Genomic DNA, 13852 nt, shown 5'->3' with positions numbered 1-13852 from the left:
AGAGTCTTCCGGGAAATGGCTCTAACCTACCTTCTCAGGTTAATCTCTATTTCTTTTACTATATCCTATACTCTAGCTAAGTCACATAACTCACTGACTGGGACATAAAACATATGTTTTATCTTTACACCTGTGCTCAAACTGTATCTACCACCTAGATGCCTTTCTCTTTTGAAAAATTCTATTTATCTTCCAAGATTGATCTTTAAAAAGGATCAGTCCTGCTACCTACAGTGTAGAAATGAATACAGTTTTCTAGTTGAGGGTCTTTAATTTCATGTTATGCCTTGGTTTTCTTGGTAGCTATGCTGTAGGGAAAGAACTTTAGGATTTCTATAACTATCACAATGAATTCTCAATGACTCAATTTTCTAGTTATCTCCTGGGAGACAGAATAGGTGTGAGATTGCTGACTGTCATGAGAATGCTCACTTAAGTAATCTAGCCCATGTGCTAGCTGTATTTCTCATTATAAAGAAATAAGTATTTTCTTTAGAGGCAGACAAGTAAGTTAATGATGCAGTCATGTCAATGAATGCCAAATGATGTCACAGCTCAATATCAGAGCCAGGGTTTCATAGCAATATAAATGCAAATGAGATAATTGGGTCACCACATTAAATGGTAGAAATACTGGGCTTAAAATAATCTTTGCCATAGTAGTCAGTAATAATTGCAGAGAATTATTGCAGCTCCATGTCTGGAGCTGTCTGTTCATCTTACATGTATTAACTCATTTAGTCTTCACAATGGTTCTGTAAGTTAGGAACCCCTATTTTATAAGTGATAAAACTGAAGTATAGAGAGGCTATCAATTTATCTATGAGCAAATACAATGAAAGCAGCAAAGCCAAGGATTCAAACTCAAGCAGGCTGGCCCAAAAGCCTTCACTTTAAAACACTAACCTATATTAATTTACATGGCAAGCAAGGATTTTATTTTAGCAACACATTACTGCCTATCACATATATGTTGTAAATTAAATTTTTATTGGTTTTGCCATTTGGTTTGTATTTAATGTTACACATTTTTAAAATGTTAGAGCTTAGGCCGGGTATGGTGGCTCACAACTGTAATCCCAACACTTTGGGAGGCCAAGGCGGGCAAATCACGAGGTCAGAAGTTCGAAACCAGCCTGACCAATATGGTGAAACCTCGTCTCTACTAAAAATACAAAAATAAGCCAGGCGTGGTGGCACACACCTGTAGTCCCAGCTACTTGGGAGGCTGAGGCAGAAGAATCACTTGAACCCGGGAGGGGGAGGTTGCAGTGAGCCGAGATTTTGCCACTGTACTCCAGCCTGGGCAACAGAGCAAGACTCTGTCTCAAAAAAAAAAAAAGAAAAAAAGTTAGAGTTGAATAAAAACATACTATTCATTTGTATATACTGAAGTAGCATTAAAATTTAAAAAAAAAAATTAGTTAGGTGCCACTTCATTGACAAGGCCTTTCTAGATAACTTCACTAGATCTGATTTACTTCTTTGAATACTCTAACTCTGAAACCTATGCAACTATACTTTGAATACTATGTAACTCTCTTACAGTCCAAATTGAACTCTGCCTGATACTACTTTATATTCTATTGTAACTTCAAGATGTATCTCAGCTGATCATTATAACTCTACAACAGGTAAGAGAACTTTGTACACTTGAGCATAATAAATAGCACATGCTTTCTTGAAGTTTGGCTGCAGAGTGCACCCTGAAAAAGCCATAAATACACAAAGCCTGACAGACATAATCTCAGTAATACATAAAGCTGCAAGGCCTGGATTCTAATAGTAGCTTTACCTGCCAGTGATTCAGTGTGTAATCCTGCCCCTCATCTGAGTCTCCTTCTGCTAACAGGGAAGAAAGACATTGGTACATCAGGCAAAAGAAGATGTTATAAAGGGCATAGGCCAGTGAAGCCAATTATGCCTTGCAACTCTCCTAGTTAAGCCTAAAGGTATTCTAATTTAAGAGACATTATTCTAATGACTACTTTAAAACCCCAAATAAGAGACCTTTTAGAAATGCAAAGATAATTCTTTTTTAAAGAACCGTTTCTCATCCTTTACCCAAGGTAAACCAGTCCTAAAACATGTCATGACTACGACTTTCTCCCTTGACAATGTCATTTCTATTCCAAAATTGAATTTGCTCTCCAATACTGACATCCTCTAAGCATTTTTAGATTCCAGCTGCTCAGTGACTAACCACCAAGTTCTGTAGATTTTACCCTTAAACGTCTGTGGAATCCACTCCTTTCACTACCATCCTTACTAACATAGATCAATGGTTCTCAAAGTGTGGTCCCACGACCAGCAGCCTTAGCATCACCTGGGAACCTGTTAAAAATGCAAATGTTTAGGCGTCTTCCTAGCTGCACTTTAACACGCCTTCAAGGTGATTCTCAAGTCTGAGTCAGTTCTTACCTAATCTGCCTGAAACAGTCTTTTGACTGGTCTCCACTCCCGGACTACTTCCCCTATTTAATACACCCCTTTCTACATATCCCTTGCATCTACAGATTTCATTAGTACTTTTACATTCACTGGAGTAGTAATTTTTCAAATATTGTGAAATCAATCCAGTGGGTCAAGACCAGTTGTTTGGCTGGGCACGGTGGCTCACGCCTGTAATCTCAGCACTTTGGGAGGCCAAGGTGGGCAGATCACGAGGTCAGGAGATCGAGACCATCTTGGCTAACACGGTGAAACCCCATCTCTACTAAAAATACAAAAAATTAGCCGGGCGTGGTGGCGGGCACCTGTAGTCCAGCTACTCGGGAGGCTGAGGCAGGAGAATGGCAGGAACCTGGGACGGGGAGCTTGCAGTGAGCTGAGATTGCACCACTGCATTCTAGCCTGGGCAACAGAGGGAGACTCCGTCTCAAAAACAAAACAAAACAAAAAAAACAGTTAATTTTTAAAAAGTGAAATTAGAAGAAAACAAAATATCAAAATTCGTCACATACAGAAAAGTATTGTGTTAAACTTTTGCTTCAAATACACACACACACCTACATACATACACACACTTAGTTGATGAATAGGAAATGTATGTTATTCCTGTTATGGGTCATAATTTAAAAGGTTTGAAAAACACTTACCTACAGCAGTGGTTCTCAAACTTTACTGTGCACAAGTTCACCAGGGGATCTCTTAATGCAGAGTTTTATTCTGTAGGTCTGGGAAGGGCCCTGAGATTCTGCATTTCTCACAAGCTCCCAGGTGATGGCCAGACTGCTGGTCCTTGAACCTCACTTTTAGTACCAGGAGCTACTCGGCTGAGTAATCCCAGAATTAACTTGCTACTTCAGCTTCCTTAACTCATGACATAGTAAGGTTTATTGAACCTAAGATACGGCAGATTTACAATGTGCTAGAAAATTTTGCTGACTCCGAAGGTTCAGAGAATGAGCATGGTGTTGTTCTATTTAACTGATGAGGAAACATAAAATTTTTTTACTTTAACTCTGGTTGTTAGCATGTTAAAATGTGTTTCCTGTTTCCTGCCTTATGAAATCAGCTGAGTTAAAATTAGTTTTCTTTGATTAAGAATTTTGAATTGCCTCAGGATAATCTAAAACAAGATCTCTGACTTGTAAATGCAGAGACATGCAGAAAGAATGCGCTCAATTTAATAAGCAATAGATGTGAGAACATACTCTGGATATTGTAATTTTTTACTAAGATCCTGTAATTTTTTACTAAGATTTTTTGGTCTCTTTTTTCATCAATTTTTGAAGAAACCATAAAAATAAGATTATTTAGATCCCATCCAAAAAAATCAGTGTGTTATAATGGAGGGGTTAACTCACGGAACTAACTTATTAGATGCTTACTCTGGGCCAGGTACAGGACTAGGTGCTGGAGATAAAGAGATGATAAAGCAAAGACCCTTCCTCGGAGGCATTTTGTTTAAAGAATGCTGCTGTATATTTCAACATCTCTGCGGCTGATTGGATGGGGGTTTCTGCTGGGTCTTTCTCACTGATTTCTAAGGTAAGGGCAGAGACCAGTGTTTCATTTTCTCTGTAACTTTCCACAGCACTTGGCACAGTGCTCTGAAGACCATTAAGTATAATAGTTGATAAATGTTGATGACTAACCAACTCTTTCATTCACCAAATTAAAAACTGTACTTACACAGAATATGAAATGAAGCTGGCTAATGGTCAATCTGTGCCATTGTGTTATATAAGGGGTTTGTTCCGTGTTAAAATGGAACATTCAACTGTGTAGTATGACCAGATATGTCACCCTTAGCTTAATAAAAATGTCATGTTCACTGAAGAATGACTATTCTTCGCCTGCCTTCATTTAGGCAGACACACAAGGAATAAGAAACTTAGTTTACTTTTCTTTTTTTTTTTTTTTTTTTTTGAGGCGGAGTCTCGTTGCCCGGGCTGGAGTGCAGTGGCCGGATCTCAGCTCACTGCAAGCTCCGCCTCCCGGATTTACGCCATTCTCCTGCCTCAGCCTCCCGAGTAGCTGAGACTACAGGCGCCCGCCACCTCGCCCGGCTAGTTTTTGTATTTTTAGTAGAGATGAGGTTTCACCGTGTTAGCCAGGATGGTCTCGATCTCCTGACCTCGTGATCCGCCCGTCTCGGCCTCCCAAAGTGCTGGGATTACAGGCTTGAGCCACCGTGCCCGGCCTACTTTTCTAAAAATAAAAATAAAATTATCCCAGGTTCCACACTGGTTTATTATTGCAACCTATGCTAATAATAAACCATTCTCACCAGCATACACACACAAAATGAACTACGGGTGAGGAATTTCCAGCTTTCATCTCGACCTCATGTCTGTTCTTCCATTGGTAATAGCCATTTTTATTTCACGGTTGTCAGATGCAACATGTCCTTAAAAATCATTTGCCATCATTATTTAAGAAAATTTATTTTTCTTTCTTTAAGTTTAAATCATCTACAGTGATCATAAAAAATGAAATTTCACTTTTGATGAGAAAGAGGAAACTACATGATAAATCATGCAGTTATTTAATTTTAGAACTTGAAAACAAGATAATATGTGGGAATTACTTGGGGAGAATGAAAGGATTAAATTAATAGCTAATAATAACTCCAGGAAATTTACATGTCACATATAGCTATCTATAATAGATACGTGCTAAGGAAGAGATACATTTTTAGCTTATCTAGCAAACATTACTAGGGGAAAAATGGGGCATATTTTACAACATGGAAAAATAACCCACGTGAGAATAGGAAAGTACATAAAAACTAAATGGGAATATAGACTAATACATAATTTAGCATCATTTTTACAGAGAACTTCAAAGCCAATAATAAATGAATACTTAAGTACATTTCACCGTTCTGGCATCGAAGTTCACTTAAGGACAGAGGGGGAATAGGATGTCACGGGTAAGTGATGCAATAGGCTGTTTCATAGTATTTCTTAAGGAATGGGATCTAGAAAGAAGAATTTTGAAGCAAACTCTTGTAATTCTCACACGTCAAGGGAGGGACCTGGTGGGAGGTGACTGGATCATGCAGGTCGTTTCCTTCATGCTGTTCTGGTGATAATGAGTTCTCAATAGATCTGGTTGCTCGATAAGTGTCTGGCACTTTCCCCTTCTCTCTCTCTCTCCTGCCACCTTGTGAAGAAGATACTTGCTTCTCCTTCGCCTTAAAAACATGATTTTAAAGTTTAAACTTAAAACTTAAAACCATGATTTTAAGTTTCCTGAGGCCTCCCAGCCAAGTGGAACTGTGAGTCAATTAAACCTCTTTTCTTTATAAATTAGCCAGTCTCACGTAGTATCTTTATAGCAGTGTGAAAACAGATTAATACACCCCCCATATGTCTTCTATCTCTGCCTCTCCTTCCCCTGGCTTTTCCCCTCTCTTCTTTTGCATGCCTTTTCCTTAAATGGCCAGAACATAAACATATCATTCCTTGTAACATATCTTTGTAATATTTAATATCTTATATACATCTTTATATTTCTTATATTTTGGTAAAGCAAAATCCTCTTTGCTATAAATTTAGACATCTACTTTTCTCTTCATCGACATTTATCTCCCATCATTTATCAGCAGCCCCAACACTTTTTTAAAACTTGAGAGGCCTTTCAATAATTTATTTTCTCTGTGAGGAAATGGTCCACATAAGGTTCCTCATTTCAGCTTGTATCTAATAATTTTTTTTTACATTGAGATTTATTTCCTTATTTCTGATTCTACCATTTATAGAAAGATGAATTTCAGTTTTTATCTTATTTTATTTTATTTTATTTATTTTGAGATAGAGTCTCACTCTGTCGCCCAGGTTGGAATGCATTGGCATGATCTCAGCTCACTGCAACCTCCACCTCCCAGGTTCAAGTGATTCTCTTGCCTCAGCCTCCTGAGTAGCTGGGGGACTACAGGCGCATGCACCAAGGCATATGCCACTATGCCCAGCTAATTTTTCGTATATATATATTTTTTAGTAGAGACGGGGTTTTGCCATGTTGGCCAGGCAGGTCTCGAACTCCTGGCCTCAAGTGATCCACCCCCGTTGGACTCCCAAAGTGCTAGGATTAGCGGCATGAGCCACTGTACCTGGCCTAATTTCAGTTTTTATATAAAACCATACATGCAATCTACTGTTAATTCACCATGTAACTTTGTCTTTAGGATAACTAATCCTAGCTCCTCATTTACCTTTTAGGAGGCAGTATAACATAGTGGTTAAAAACAAAGGCTACAAATTCAGACTCAAACAAAGTTTGAGTCCCTTGCTGCTTACTAGTTGTGTGACTTCGGGCAAATGGCTTGGGAACAAAAATCATGCCCACCTCATAGGGTTACTATAATATTAAACAAAATAAATTTCAAGTTCTCAGCATGTTACCTGACATTTAGTGCTCAAATACGTCTCACCATTCTCATTTTGCAATAATCTACCTTTAACCAAAGCTTTTAAAATAATATAGCTCTCTTCTTTCTCTTCTGAACTCCTATTCTTCATCCACAGAGCCCAGATTCCAGTGTTCTGAGGATAATGTAATTTATGTGTCAAAATATTAAGCTGCATAGATTCTAACTACATGCTACACCTTTATTTTAACAACCCACTCTCAGCATTTCCTTACAGTACCACTGCCACGTTGATTCATATTGGATGAATGTCTTTCCCTGGGAGCTAAAGGAAATAATCTGCTTCTAAACTTTTCACTATCCTTTTGAGAAGACAGTATATTATCACTGTCTCCATCTCACAGATTAATAAATAGGGTCTAGGAGAAGCTTAACGGACTGAAGAGAGGCAAAACAGTCAATGAGAAGGACTGAAATACTGTGGTGCTTGATACTATATTTATATTATGGATCAGCGAGGACACATGCTTAGACATTCTTGAGCTAATTTAGGTGGCTCTAATAGCTACTTGTTCTGATTTTCTTTCTTTTTTGGGGACTAAGTGGAGTTACGGTCTTCCTGAAGAGGCATTCAGATCCATACTGCTGAGCCTGATCACTCAAATACTCAGATGCCAAATGAAGAGAAGATGGATGTTCTTTCTCTTTTCCTTTGTATCTCTGACTTCAGGTACTGCTACCAAATGGGCTGCATGGCAGAGAAGTGTTCAGTAAGCTGGCAGCTAAGAAGAGCAAGAGATTCACACGTATGACCTGTAATCACTAATCACCTGAACTGCATGAAAAGTGAAATGAAAGGGAAAATTCAAATGAAACTATATAGCAAAAAAAAAATTAAGGGATGAAGCTAACATATTATTATAGAGATAGGTTCAAAATCATGTCTCTGAGACTAATACTTAATTCTGCCAATCAAGACTTCTCCTGTCTGTACTTCATTCATTTATTTCAACCTTTTCCCAACCTGGCCATCCTGCCCTATTCAGTTCTAAAAGAAAACAGGGAATAGTTTTCTCCTCTTCAGACCATGGGCTTATGGCCCATCCGGAGAAGACAGGAGCTTCTGCTTAGGAGCTTCTCCTATGAGAAGCCCTATCCTATTTCAATTTCCTTTTATTTAAGTCTAGCCCTTTGAAGCCAGCTCTCCCAAGAATATTCTAGATAATATCTCACACCCTCAGCATTTTTCCATTCTTTATACCAATCATCTGTACTGTTTCCATACAAGTAATAAGTTGGCCATTTTTCACTAGTCCTGAAAGTTAATAAAAAAAGAAATTCTACAGAATAATTATCTCCAATCTATACCTCCTTATCCCCCAGCAACTGATAGTATCATAGGATTACTATGACCTATGTTAATATGGAGAAATGAACAACAGGGCCAGAGTTATATTTTGCATTTTAATAGTTTTGACTATAGGCTTGTTCTAATTTATTTTAAGACCTGAGGTCTGTGGGCCCATATTTATCAGCCAGCCTTTTTAGGTTTGCCTGAATTTCTTAACTTGTTCATTTCTTAAACATTATTAAACACTGCGCTATGATTCAACATGTTAAAAAAAGATCTTATGCCGGGCCTGGTGGCTCACACCTCTAATCCCAGCACTTTGGGAGGCCGAGGAGGGCGATCATGAGGTCAGGAGTTCGAGACCAGCCTGGCCAACATGGTGAAACCCCGTCTCTACTAAAAATACAAAAAATTAACTGGGCATAGTGGCAGGCACCTGTAGTCCCAGCTACTCAGGAGGCTGAGGCAGGAGAATCACTTGAACCCGGGAGGCAGAGGTTGCAGCGAGCCAAGATCATGACACTGCACTCCAGTCTGGGTGACAGAGCGAGACTCCATCTCAAAAAAAAAAGGATCTTGTCACTCCCCTTGAGGAAATTCTGGAAAAGAATAAGATTAATAGTTTCCATGTAGTAAGTCTTGGTAGAGACATTAGCAGGATGAAATGGGAACACAGTGGACAGATACCCAAATCAACTGCATTCCAAATTTTCATGTTAATAATGGGTGAAAAAGGGCTCTGAGTCTGAAAAAGACACTTAATTCCAACCTTCCTTCTTTCTGTTTTTTGAAGTTAAATCCAATTATAAGGGCTGACATTCCCCAAAGGAAGATACACATTAGCGTTTTAATCAACAAAAACGCTAAAATTATCAGGTGAGCATAATATTGCCCTCCATGTTCAATGATAGGGTTGGAAAGAATGACTGATCAAAGTTGTTCCCATTCAGCTCTACAATCTGTATATTTCCAGACCCAAATCTTTCCAAGGAAAGGGATAGGGGTAGGACTTAGGGCTTAGGGAGCAAAGGACAGTGAAGGAGGCCGAAGCCCATTCTCACCGAAAGGATCTTATCACCCTCCTGGAGCCGCCCATCCAGGGCCGCGGCCCCATTTTCTTTGATGCGGCTGACGTAGATGCCACTGTCGTTGGAGACATACTGCTGATCTGTCCCACCGACGATGTTGAAGCCCAGCCCTGAGAAAATCATGGAGGAGTAAAAAGATGGGGGTGAAGAAGAAAGAAGGGATTAGAGAAGATGAAGAGAAAGGGCGGAAAAACCTACTGGGGAGGAAAGGCTGATGGAGAGGAGACACTGGCGAGTCAGGCTGTGATGGAGCTGGTGAATGGTCATGAACAAGGTCAGCAGTATCAAGAGTATTGAGTTGCTCACTCAAATGAGGCACAACTGAAAATATAAACACAGTGATTCACCTGTTTTGTTGAATATATAAAGAAAGATATATAGAAAACTTAAAGAGTAATGGTGATTACTCTAAGCTCTTTCTTTTTTTTCTTTTTCTTTTTTTTTGAGACAGTCTTGCTAGGGGGCATAGTGGCGGGCGCCTGTAATCCCAGCTACTCAGGAGTTCATAACTCAGTTTCCCAGGCTGGTTATGAACTCCTGGCCTCAAGCAATCACTACTGCCTTGGCCTCCCAAAGTTCTAGGATTACAGGTGTGAGCCACCACGCCCAGCCTAGATGTAAGTTCTTCTACTCACATTTAATTTTGATCCTGTTGATGGTATTCAGAGGACCCAATTCCTGACATTCCTGATATTACCGCAGCAGGGTTAGTTGTGTTCATGAGAAGAAGCTATGCATTTTTACCAATTATCAAATGAACTGTTCCTAATTTAGTGTGAGAGATTCCTAATCATACCTTCCCTTCCACACTTCCCTTCTCCCAAGCTTCTGGAGAATTTATGTATGATAGTGCTTTGGAAAAATCTCTTGAGAGTTTTTTTTTTTTTTTTTTCTATTTTGGTTGGTGGAGGCAGTGGTGTAGGTGTTGGCAGAGAAACCTCAGAACCAGAAAGGTAACTGCTATTTCATGGTAGGACTAAATCATCAAATTTACCCTCCCTGCCTTTGCTACTTCAAGTACAACCACATATAGGTTGAGTATCCCTTATCCAAAATGCTTAGGACCAAATGTGTTTTGAATTTTGAATTTGGGGGATTTTGGAATATTTGAATTAAACTTACCAGGTGAACATCCCTAATCCAAAAATCTGAACTCTGAAATGCTTCAATGAGCATTTCCTTTGAACATCATGTTGGCCCTTAAAAAGTTTTGGAGTTGGTGCAGTGAGCCGAGATCGCGCCACTGCACTCCAGCCTGGGCGATAGAGCGAGACTCTATCTCAAAAAAAAAAAAAAACAAAAAAAGTTTTGGAGTTGGAAGCATTTCAGACTTCAGATTTTTGGATTTGGGCTACTCAATCTATACTTGGGTATAGTAATTGACAAGTTTTATTCACTGTAGAAAAAACTGACTACTCATTGATTAGCAATTCCCCAGTTCCTCTTCCCTAAGTCCTTGGAAACCACCATTCTAATATTTGTTTTTATGAGTTTGACTATTTTAAATGCATATAATTTTAGTTATGCAAGATGAATCAAGTTCTAGAGATCTGCTGTACAACACTGGCCTATAGATAATAGTATATTGTACACTGAAAAATCTGTTTGGAGTAGATCTCACGTTGTGTTCCTACCACAGTAAAATAAAATATTTAAAACAAGAAAAAAGAGAAGGAAAGAAAACTGAGTATCAAAGTGCTATTTCCATGGACCAACAACTAAGTGCTAGAAAGGATTTCACTGTACAGAAACCATTGTTATGAAGGGATTTTACCTATGCTTAAAAAAAAAAAAAAGGAAAAAGGAACTTCCCTAGGGCTTTCTTAATGTCAGCTACTGGTAGAATTCAGGGCCATAGTGTAAGAGAAAGGAGATAGTTTGGAAACAAGAACCAAAAATCTGGTGGTGTAATTGGAAGGAATAACCATAATCACCAGCCTACACTGGTCACAATAGAAAAGACACTTAAAGAGACATATGCGGGGCGGGGAGGGAGTGGGGTGGTGGCTCACGTCTGTAATCCCAGCTGAGGAAGGCGGATCGCAACGTCAGGAGATCGAGACCATCCTGGCTAACACGGTGAAACCCTGTCTCCACTAAAAATACAAAAAATTAGCTGGGCATGGTGCTTTGGTAGCTGGGCCTGTAGTCCCAGCCACTCGGGAGGCTGAGGCAGGAGAATGGCATGAACCTGGGAGGCGGAGCGTGCAGTGAGCGGAGATTGCACCACTGCACTCCAGCCTGGGCAACAGAGCAAGATAACATAAGCACTAGCAAATCAATCTGTGATTTAAAGAAAAACATGACCAAACAAAGACACAACAGGAAACATTTAATTTAAAAAGCATACCTTAGCCAGGCATGGTGGCTCACACCTATAATCCCAGCACTTTGGAAGGCCAAGGTGGGTGGATCACTTCAGCTCAGGAATTCGAGACCAGCCTGGGCAACGTGGTGAAACCCCATCTCTACCAAAAATACAAAAAATTAGACAGGCGTGGTGGCACATGACCAACCTCAGGAAGCTGAGGTGGGAGGATTGCTTGAGCCTGGGAGGCAGAGGTTGCAGTGAGCCAAGATTGTGTCACTGCACTCCAGCCAGGGTGACAGAGTGAGACCTCATCTCAAAAATAAAATAAAATAAATAAAAAGCATATGTTGTGCATAAAATCTCTGCAGCTACAGAATAAAAAGAATTTATTCTCTAAAATAATAAAATAAAAAGATCCATCATAGAAAGTGCTACTTCTGGAGTTTGTGACCTGGCTGGGCAACACAGCAAGAGCCTGTTTCTCTAAATAAATTAAATAAGAAAGTGCTACTTCTGGAAGATGCTATTTTAACTTCCTTGAAGTGCTGGGTATTAAAAATAGTAGCTTTACTAACTAAATGATTTTCTTGGAGCACAGCACCCTCAATTTGTATCATAGAGGTGGGAAGTATTGGAGAAGGTACAGAAATTTGAGATAAAGTGGAAAAGTAGATGGAACAAGATTATCAAAGGTTTTGAAATGACTTCAAAACTGTGACAGCTTTGAACAAGTGGGCCAAGGCCAACCCACCTCTCCCAAACTAGAACAAACTATGTAGAGAAAATCTTTCTATGAAATCCAACATCCTCATCAAACACTACAGGTGCCTCTGGTGATCTTGGGAACAGGAAACAAATGTTAAGCAGCTGAATGCAATATAGTAGTTAGCAAGAGAAAGGACTTTGCTACTGATTATTCAAAGTTAACTGCATAAGAAAAGGAAGAGTAGAAGAAATTTTACTGAGATTTACCATAAACAAACAAGAGCCTCTACTACACACCCCATCAAAGTCATATTATATAGGTACATTTTTAACCCGTTGCTACTTCTGTTGTAAATGAACCAAACTATTTAACATGAGAACTCCTGGACTGACCTGAAGCCCTTTGTTCAGCCAGAATATTTACAGAACTGGGTTTATCTATAAGCCAAAGCATTGCTGCAATAAAAGAGTCACCACAGCATTGAGTAGTGGCATGACCAACTGAACTTAGGCCATACAGATACCTGCATAATCCCCAGTTCACTTGCTCAGTAAAAATTACTGATTGAATCTCATGTGTCAGATGTTGTGTTATCAATTGAGGAAGACATAAAGTAAAACTGCACACTCCCTGCTTTGATCACAAACTGGAGTTTTTCTTTTTTCCTGTTCCTTTAAGATACTACAGAAGCAAATCATCATTCACTATGTGTTAGGCATTATGTTATGTTCTGAGGAAGACATAAAGCTAACCTGGACAGTTCCTACTTTAACCACAAACCAAAATTTATCCTTTTCCCTGTCCCTTTTAGATACTGTAGAAGCAAATCAAAGTCAGAAGACTTGATTCTAAGTTTATAACTTACTAGATATGTGGACTGAAGCAAGTCAGTTTACCTCTGATCCTCAGCTTCCTTTTCTATAAAATGAGAATTATAAATTCTGCCCTCTCTACCTCAATAGATAAGTGTTAGGGGCCAATAACATAAAATATGAAAAAAATTCTTCATAAACTACATAGTAGTTGCTCTATTGGGATAAGGCGCTAGGAGTAGTTGTCCATAAATTAACGGCTGCTAAAGCTCCAAACTACATAGTCTGACAAAGAAAGGATGAATAAATATACAGTACAAATGCAGAATCTCCAAAAAAATGGGAAGACATTTTATAATTCCACCCATCTATAAACAGGAACTCAAACTTATTAAGTATGTCTATGACATGTGACCTAGAAATCCCCCCTTAAGAGCAAGTGTGATGCCTAAAATCTTCGGCAATCATCCAGCATATGGACCAACCAATTGAAACAGATGCCAGTTGGAAACCACCAGAAAGGGAAAGACTATTCAGTATGTATCTTGCTAATTATTGGCTATGTCCCAGAAAAATCTTGCATAAGTAGGGTGACCACATATCCCAAAAGCAATTGCCACAAAAGCCAAAATTGACAAATAGGATCAATTAAATTAAAGAGCTTCTGCTCAGCAAAAGAAACTACCATCAGAGTGAACAGGCAACCTACAGAATGGGAGAACATTTTTGCAATCTACTCATCTGACAAAGGGCTAATATCCAGA

General features: G+C 39.1%; 1 protein-coding gene across 1 annotated transcript in view; it reads right to left on the bottom strand.

The window, feature by feature from the left end:
- SYNJ2BP (synaptojanin 2 binding protein) overlaps window positions 1-13852 on the bottom strand; it is a 46677-nt gene that overhangs the window by 8521 nt on the left and 24304 nt on the right. The window contains exon 2 of the mRNA XM_011949646.1: window positions 9233-9369. Coding sequence (XP_011805036.1) covers window positions 9233-9369 — 137 coding nt within the window. The remainder of the gene's footprint in view (window positions 1-9232; window positions 9370-13852) is intronic.

Source organism: Colobus angolensis, unplaced genomic scaffold (assembly GCF_000951035.1).
Source record: "Colobus angolensis palliatus isolate OR3802 unplaced genomic scaffold, Cang.pa_1.0 Scaffold3, whole genome shotgun sequence".
Taxonomy (NCBI): domain Eukaryota; kingdom Metazoa; phylum Chordata; class Mammalia; order Primates; family Cercopithecidae; genus Colobus; species Colobus angolensis.
This window is presented reverse-complemented; position numbering and strand designations above follow the sequence as displayed.